The sequence below is a fragment of the Pollachius pollachius genome, assembly GCF_949987615.1.
Source record: "Pollachius pollachius genome assembly, chromosome: 2".
NCBI classification, from domain to species: Eukaryota; Metazoa; Chordata; class Actinopteri; order Gadiformes; family Gadidae; genus Pollachius; species Pollachius pollachius.
Window position 1 is genome coordinate 52800110 of NC_136935.1, and position 8951 is coordinate 52809060.

General features: G+C 44.3%; 1 protein-coding gene across 1 annotated transcript in view; it reads right to left on the bottom strand.

The window, feature by feature from the left end:
• Positions 1 to 8951, bottom strand: part of pkd1a (polycystic kidney disease 1a) — a 111532-nt gene that overhangs the window by 6357 nt on the left and 96224 nt on the right. The window contains exons 48-50 of the mRNA XM_079730424.1: positions 8492 to 8686; positions 4476 to 4615; positions 4002 to 4132 (exon numbers count right to left, since the gene is read on the bottom strand). Of these exons, the coding sequence (XP_079586550.1) occupies positions 4002 to 4132; positions 4476 to 4615; positions 8492 to 8686 (466 nt within the window). The remainder of the gene's footprint in view (positions 1 to 4001; positions 4133 to 4475; positions 4616 to 8491; positions 8687 to 8951) is intronic.

Below are 8951 nucleotides of genomic sequence, written 5' to 3' on the forward strand. Positions count from 1 at the left end.
CCTTAAAACAAACAAAGTCTACGCCTTGAGCAACCAAAGTCTACGCCTTACCAGCACCAAAGTCTACACCTTAAAGCGACCAAAGTCTACGCCTTAAAGCGACCAAAGTATACGCCTTGAGCGATTAAAGTCTACGCCTTGAGCGATGAAAGTCTACGCCTTAAAGCGACCAAAGTCTACGCCTTAAAGCGACCAAAGTCTACGCCTTAAAGCGACCAAAGTCTACGCCTTGAAGCGACCAAAGCCTACGCCTTAAAACGACCAGTATACATCTTGAGCGACCAAAGTCTACACCTTAAAGCCACCAAAGTCTACGCCTTAAAACGACCAAAGTCTACGCCTTAAAGCAACCAAAGTCTACTTCTTAAAATGACCAAAATCTACGCCTTAAAACGACCAAAGTCTACGACCAAAGTCTAGGCGTAAACCAAAGTCTACGCCTTACAACGACCAAAGTCTACGCCTTAAAAGGACCAAAGTCTACGCCTTAAAACGACCAAAGTCTACGCCTTAAAGCGACCAAAGTCTACGCCTTGAGCGACCAAAGTCTACGCCTAAAAGCAACCAAAGTCTACACCTTAAAACAAACAAAGTCTACGCCTTGAGCAACCAAAGGCTACGCCTTACCAGCACCAAAGTCTACACCTTAAAGCGACCAAAGTCTACGCCTTAAAGCGACCAAAGTATACACCTTGAGCGACCAAAGTCTACGCCTTAAAAGGACCAGTCTACACCTTGAGCGACCAAAGTCTACGCCTTAAAACGACCAAAGTCTACACCTTAAAGCGACCAAAGTCTACGCCTTGAGCGACCAAAGTCTACGCCTTAAAGCAACCAAAGTCTACGCCTTAAAACAAACAAAGTCTACGCCTTGAGCAACCAAAGTCTACGCCTTACCAGCACCAAAGTCTACACCTTAAAGCGACCAAAGTCTACGCCTTAAAGCGACCAAAGTATACACCTTGAGCGATTAAAGTCTACGCCTTGAGCAACGAAAGTCTACGCCTTAAAGCCACCAAAGTCTACGCCTTAAAGCCACCAAAGTCTATGCCTTAAAACCACCAAAGTCTACGCCTTAAAACGACCAGTCTACGCCTTTAAACGACCAAAGTCTACACCTTAAAGCGACCAAAGTCTACGCCTTGAGCGACCAAAGTCTAGTCCTTAAAACGACCAAAGTCTAGGCCTTAAAGCGACCAAAGTCTACGCCTTAAAACGACCAAAGTCTATGTCTTAAAGAAACCAAAGTCTACGCCTTAAAACGACCAAAGTCTACGCCTTGAGCGACCAAAGTCTACGCCTTAAAGCCACCAAAGTCTACGCCTTAAAGCGACCAAAGTCTACGCCTTAAAGCGACCAAAGTCTACGCCTTAAAGCGACCAAAGTCTACGCCTTAAAGTGACCAAAGCCTACGCCTTAAAAAGACCAAAGTCTACGCCTTAAAAAGACCAAAGCCTACGCCTTAAAAAGACCAAAGTCTATGCCTTGAGCGACCAAAGTCTACGCCTTAAAGTGACCATAGCCTATGCCTTAAAGCGACCAAAATCTACGCCTTAAAGCGACCAAAGCCTACGCCTTAAAGCGACCAAAGTCTACGCCTTAAAAAGACCAAAGTCTACGCCTTAAAGCGACCAAAGTCCACGCCTTAAAGCGACCAAAGTCTACGCCTTAAAGCGACCAAAGCCTACGCCTTAAAACGACCAGTATACATCTTGAGCGACCAAAGTCTACACCTTAAAGCCACCAAAGTCTACGCCTTAAAACGACCAAAGTCTACGCCTTAAAGCAACTAAAGTCTACGCCTTAAAACGACCAAAATCTACGCCTTAAAACGACCAAAGTCTACCACCAAAGTCTAGGCGTAAACCAAAGTCTACGCCTTACAACGACCAAAGTCTACGCCTTAAAAGGACCAAAGTCTACGCCTTAAAACGACCAAAGTCTACGCCTTAGAGCGACCAAAGTCTACGCCTTGAGCGACCAAAGTCTACGCCTTAAAGCAACCAAAGTCTACACCTTAAAACAAACAAAGTCTACGCCTTGAGCAACCAAAGGCTACGCCTTACCAGCACCAAAGTCTACACCTTAAAGCGACCAAAGTCTACGCCTTAAGCGACCAAAGTATACACCTTGAGCGACCAAAGTCTACGCCTTAAAAGGACCAGTCTACACCTTGAGCGACCAAAGTCTACGCCTTAAAACGACCAAAGTCTACACCTTAAAGCGACCAAAGTCTACGCCTTGAGCGACCAAAGTCTACGCCTTAAAAAGACCAAAGTCTACGCCTTAAAGCGACCAAAGTCTACGCCTTAAAGCGACCAAAGTCTACGCCTTAAAGCGACCAAAGCCTACGCCTTAAAACGACCAGTATACATCTTGAGCGACCAAAGTCTACACCTTAAAGCCACCAAAGTCTACGCCTTAAAACGACCAAAGTCTACGCCTTAAAGCAACCAAAGTCTACGCCTTAAAACGACCAAAATCTACGCCTTAAAACGACCAAAGTCTACCACCAAAGTCTAGGCGTAAACCAAAGTCTATGCCTTACAACGACCAAAGTCTACGCCTTAAAAGGACCAAAGTCTACGCCTTAAAACGACCAAAGTCTACGCCTTAGAGCGACCAAAGTCTACGCCTTGAGCGACCAAAGTCTACGCCTTAAAGCAACCAAAGTCTACACCTTAAAACAAACAAAGTCTACGCCTTGAGCAACCAAAGGCTACGCCTTACCAGCACCAAAGTCTACACCTTAAAGCGACCAAAGTCTACGCCTTAAGCGACCAAAGTATACACCTTGAGCGACCAAAGTATACACCTTAAAAGGACCAGTCTACACCTTGAGCGACCAAAGTCTACGCCTTAAAACGACCAAAGTCTACACCTTAAAGCGACCAAAGTCTACGCCTTGAGCGACCAAAGTCTACGCCTTAAAGCAACCAAAGTCTACGCCTTAAAACAAACAAAGTCTACGCCTTGAGCAACCAAAGTCTACGCCTTACCAGCACCAAAGTCTACACCTTAAAGCGACCAAAGTCTACACCTTAAAGCGACCAAAGTCTACGCCTTGAGCGACCAAAGTCTACGCCTTAAAGCAACCAAAGTCTACGCCTTAAAACAAACAAAGTCTACGCCTTGAGCAACCAAAGTCTACGCCTTACCAGCACCAAAGTCTACACCTTAAAGCGACCAAAGTCTACGCCTTAAAGCGACCAAAGTATACACCTTGAGCGATTAAAGTCTACGCCTTGAGCGACGAAAGTCTACGCCTTAAAGCCACCAAAGTCTACGCCTTAAAGCCACCAAAGTCTATGCCTTAAAACCACCAAAGTCTATGCCTTAAAACGACCAGTCTACGCCTTTAAACGACCAAAGTCTACACCTTAAAGCGACCAAAGTCTACGCCTTGAGCGACCAAAGTCTACTCCTTAAAACGACCAAAGTCTAGGCCTTAAAGCGACCAAAGTCTACGCCTTAAAACGACCAAAGTCTATGTCTTAAAGCAACCAAAGTCTACGCCTTAATACGACCAAAGTCTACGCCTTGAGCGACCAAAGTCTACGCCTTAAAGCCACCAAAGTCTACGCCTTAAAGCGACCAAAGCCTACGCCTTAAAGCGACCAAAGTCTACGCCTTAAAAAGACCAAAGTCTACGCCTTAAAGCGACCAAAGTCTACGCCTTAAAGCGACCAAAGTCTACGCCTTTAAGCGACCAAAGCCTACGCCTTAAAAAGACCAAAGTCTACGCCTTAAAAAGACCAAAGCCTACGCCTTAAAAAGACCAAAGTCTACGCCTTAAAAAGACCAAAGCCTACGCCTTAAAAAGACCAAAGCCTACGCTTTAAAAAGACCAAAGTCTATGCCTTGAGCGACCAAAGTCACTACTGAGCTGAACCTTTACACACCTGAGTTAAGTGTTGCCCCCTCCCACCTGAGTTAAGTGTTGCCCCCTCCCACCTGGGTTAGGTGTTCCCCCTCTGGCCAAGTTGCCCCCCCCCCCTTACCTTGTGGGTCTGTGAGCTGGCGCAGTCTGAGTGTGCCCAGTAGGACCGTGCCGGTGTCGGCCAGTAGGGCGGCTCTGTTGAGCAGCCGCGGGCAGAGGGAGGCCTTCAGCCAGCGGAGGACGTCCTCTCGCCTGCACACACACACACACACACACACACACACACAAGCACGCACACACACACACACACGCACACGCACACACACGGAACGCTAGTGAAACATCACATCACATGAGCGTCATTGTGCAGCTTTTGTCTTACATCTTAACTCACATTTTAGGATGAGTACGATCTTAGCAGACTAATTCAATTCGTAACAGAAAGAGTTCAAATAGATATTGGTCATTAGCATTTCAGAGAGCATAGTAGATAAAACATTGATTTGTAAACAAGGTGCAGCATATGGCTCATGTTGTGAGTTTATCAGTGTGTTTGTGTGTGTGTCTGCGTGTGTGTGTGCGTGCGTGTCCACACCTGCTGATGTTGTGGTAGTGGGGCGTGAGCAGTGTGCGCTCCAGCTGTGTGCGCAGGCGCAGGCTGTGTGTGTCCTTGGCAGTGTCGGAGTAGTTGAGGAGCAGAACCACCAACAGGAAGAACATGTAGAACAGGAAGTTCTGGAGAGAGGGCCGAGACACATCCTGTTAGACCACAAGAACACAGGAGTCTCTCTCTCTCTCTGTGTCTCCCTCTCCCTCGCCCCCTCTCTCTCTCTCTCCCCCTCCCTCTCTCCCCCCCGTCTCTCCCCCTCTCTATCTGTCTCTCTCCCCCTCCCTCTATCCCCCCCTCTCCCTCTCCCTCTGTCTCTCTCCCCCTCCCTCTATCCCCCCGTCTCTCCCCCTCTCTCTCTCCCCCTCCCTCTCCCCCCCTCCCCCCGTCTCTCTCTCTCTCTCTCTCTCTCTCTCTCTCTCATCAACTTCTTTCACTTGAATAATTAATAAAAAAATAGAAAAAAAGGAAAGGGGGGGGGGGGTTCTCCTATGATGAAAGTATTTATACTTTACGTTAAAGCTTACTTACTAATGATAGGGGAGAGTTGCAAGTTTGCCAAATAAACCAGTAAAGGGTTCCAGACTTGGTAAAATTTTTTGGTTGATCCTCTAAGAAAATATTACAATTTTTGGAAACATCATAGAGCCACACTGATTCCATCGTGTTAATTGGGATTTCCATTCCAAACATTTTCTTGCTCATGGCTATCACAGTGTCATTATCTCTTACCCCAAATATAGCCATTAAAGGGCTAGGTTGTAGATCTAGGCCAAAAGCCACATTCCAAATCCCAAATATTGATTACCAAAACTCTCCCAACTTGGAGCACGACCAAAACATATGAGTCAAGACTGCCTTGCTGGCTCTAAAGCGATGACATTCTCATTTAGTTTAGGATATATTATGGCAAGTCTGACCTTACTATAGTGAACTTTAAATTAAATCAGATTCAGACGTACACAAGAAGAGGTTCCATTCACACAGCTCTAACCCATGTCACATCTGAAATGACTGTCCCTAATTCTTCTTCCCATTTTGTCTTGGTGTTGTCGTTGATAAACTACTAAACGACATAATAGAATTATATAAATTAGAGATTTGGCCCTTCAAAGTCAAGGGAGTCTTTAGTATTTTTTTTTAATGTATTTATTTATTTAAAAGGGACCATGTGCATTACTCAACATTGCCATTACATCTGACATATAAATGCACCAGATTTAGTTAAAAAAATACTTCGTTTGTATACCCTGGCAGGTTGATGCTAGATAGAACATACAAAAGCATAAAAACAACACAACATATAGTTAGACAGGTGATTGACATTGACATTACATGGACAAGGATACAAACTAAGATGACAGAGACGTAATGTATCATGCCAGAATAAAAAAGGATTAAAAGTGAAGAGAATAACAAACAAAAAACATAAAATAGTTAAACAAGCAGTTAGTAAACTCACAATCACAAACAAGAAGGAGGTTAGTATAGCAATACCACACTCAAGGTAACACATTACCTATGGTTACATGTTTGTTTGTCCAGTAGCCATTGCTTTATGGATTCAGTGAAATCGTTCATGTTTGGATTATTCCTAAATTCAGTTGGTATGGAGTTCCAGGTGTGTGTTGCTCGATAAGAGAAGGCTGACTGAGCAAAAGATGTTTTTCCGTATTGTATTTTGCAGTCCCCTCTAGTAGAAGATCTTGTCGATGTATTTTGATTTTGTTTGATGAACTCACTAAGTGGAGGCGGGGCTAAGCCATTGAAGATCTTGTATGCTGGTAATATATCAGCAAACTTGATCATGTTTCCCAGTTTAGGAATTTTGTTAAAATGTTACAATGGTGATAAGTATTTGATTTCTTATCTAGTGTTTTCAAATCATGCTTTTAAAGTCTTTCCACTGATTGCAAAGTGGTTCTTGATGTCTGAGTCCAGCTGGTGAGGCAGTAATTTATGTGTGAGAGGATCATGGCATGCATGTACATTTTAGATGATTCAGTTGTTAAATTATTCCTTATGTATCTACAATTTTTTAAATTGAATTTGATTCTGTTCACAACCTTTTTCACTTTAGTTTTAAAAGTAAGTTTTGAGTCAATGACTGTACCAAGGTTCTTATATTCATTCATAACTAATAACTTTCTCCCTGCTACTAACACAGCAGGCTCGGGATCTTTATTAGCAGACTTTGAAAAAAAACATGCATACAGACTTGCTAATATTGAGATGTAAACATGAACTGGTCAACCAGTTAGAAACATAAACCATGGCAGCTGATAGTTCATCTGCAGCTCCTTTCTTATTTTTAGAGTGTAAATAGATGGCCGTGTCATCAGCATACATCTGACAAGTTACAGAAGGTGGACAAGAATCAGGAAGGTAATCTATGTACAAACTGAACAATAAGGGGCCTAAAGTAGAGCCCTGTGGGACACGACCCAGTTTTGACTATTTGTGAGATTTTATCAACTATACGCACACATTGTTTCCGCTCTGCAAGATATGATTATATTCCATGTTGTACCATGTTATCACACTAGGTGAGAAATTAAACTTAGTTAACATTGCAATTAAGATGTCATAGTGGACAGTATCAAAGGCTTATTAAGATCAAGGCTCCCACTGCGCCTCCCTTTTCCAGTCTAGCCTTGATATTTCCCAGAAGATAACAGTTTGCTGTTTCAGTGGAATTATGTTTACGAAATCCAAACTGCAATGGATGCAATGAGAAGGAGGATGCATTCAGGTTTGTTATAATCTGTTCGGATATCCATTTTTCAGCAACTTTTGATGCAGTTGGTAAGATACTAATTGGTCTATAGTTGCTTGTGACCATGGGGTTCCCTGCTTTGAATACTGGTGTGACTATAGCACTTTTCCAAACACTTGGAAACAATCCTCCCTCAATGGATTGGTGAAATGAGTGCCTCTTTGTTTTTTTTGAGAAAAACAGTATCCATCTCATATGTATCCTTTGCTTTGGAACATTTAAGAGAGGAAATAATCGGATTCACTTTGGAGCCGGTTATTTCTCTAAAAGTCAGAATGGGCGCATCAGTATTTATGGGAGTTATAATGTTGCTAGATCCAGGGAGGTTCAGCATTAATTCATTAATAGAGTCAATAAAATAAGTGTTAAAAGCTGTTGCCACTTTACTTGGAACATGGATGAGACTTCCCTCTATATTCAGTTCTATTTTTTTGCTATTAGAACATTTTCCAGTTAATTTCTTAAGATTTGTACATATCGATATTCTTTCGCATTTCCCTTGGCCTCGGTGATGGCATTAATAAAAAATGTTGCTTTAGCTTGTCTTAACTCCTTTACGACTCTGTTTCTTAGTGTAATAAATAAACGCCTTTTATGCTCTGACTTATTTTTGAGGGCCGTTTTCAAAGCCTGGTCCCTCTGCTTAATAAAGTGACCGTAATTTATCATTTAACCATGGTAGATAGTTTGTTTGTCCAGGTTTGGATTTTACTTTTCGCATAAAACCATGTATGATACTATGGAGTTTAATCATGAAGGATTAAGAGTTATCCTCCATACATTGGTCTACAAAGTGCTCATTCCAGTTCACTTCCTCAGTTGATTTTTTAAGATCACTTAGCTTGTTGTAGTGGATTTTACACTGGTCTAGCTTTTTGCATGATGTTACATTGAACCTCCTTTTGGTAAGCTTTCTTAGGATCAGGATCATGTTGTGGTCAGACAGCCCTGTGGTAAAGACTAGGTAAATTAGAGTTTGTGAGGAAGTATGACAGGAAGTATAACCCCTAACCCCTAACCCTAGGGTTAGGGGTTAGGGGTTATACTTCCTGTCTAACCCCTAACCCTAGGGTTAGGGGTTAGGGGTTATACTTCCTGTCTAACCCCTAACCCTAGGGTTAGGGTTAGGGGTTATACTTCCTGTCTAACCCCTAACCCTAGGGTTAGGGGTTAGGGGTTATACTTCCTGTCTAACCCCTAACCCTAGGGTTAGGGTTAGGGTCCTGACCTTCAGCATGGAGTGCAGCATGGTGACCTTGCGGGCCTGGTGCCGGGCCTGGGACAGGGCGAACCCCTGGGGGGGGCGGACCCGGGAAACGCGCTGCACCACCCGCTCCACCCGCGGGAAATCCACCAGCACGTCCTGGGCCTCAGGGCGGAGCCGGCGCACACACACCGCCCAGTACACCGCCTCACACACCACCTGGGGGCAGGGGGTCTGTCAGTACACCGCCTCACACACCACCTGGGGGCAGGGGGTCTGTCAGTACACCACCTGGGGGCAGGGGGTCTGTCAGTACACCACCTGGGGGCAGGGGGTCTGTCAGTACACCACCTGGGGGCAGGGGGTCTGTCAGTACACCGCCTCACACACCACCTGGGGGCAGGGGGTCTGTCAGTATAGGGTTAGGGTTAGGGGGGTCTGTCAGTATAGGGTTAGGGTTAGGGGGGTCTGTCAGTATAGGGTT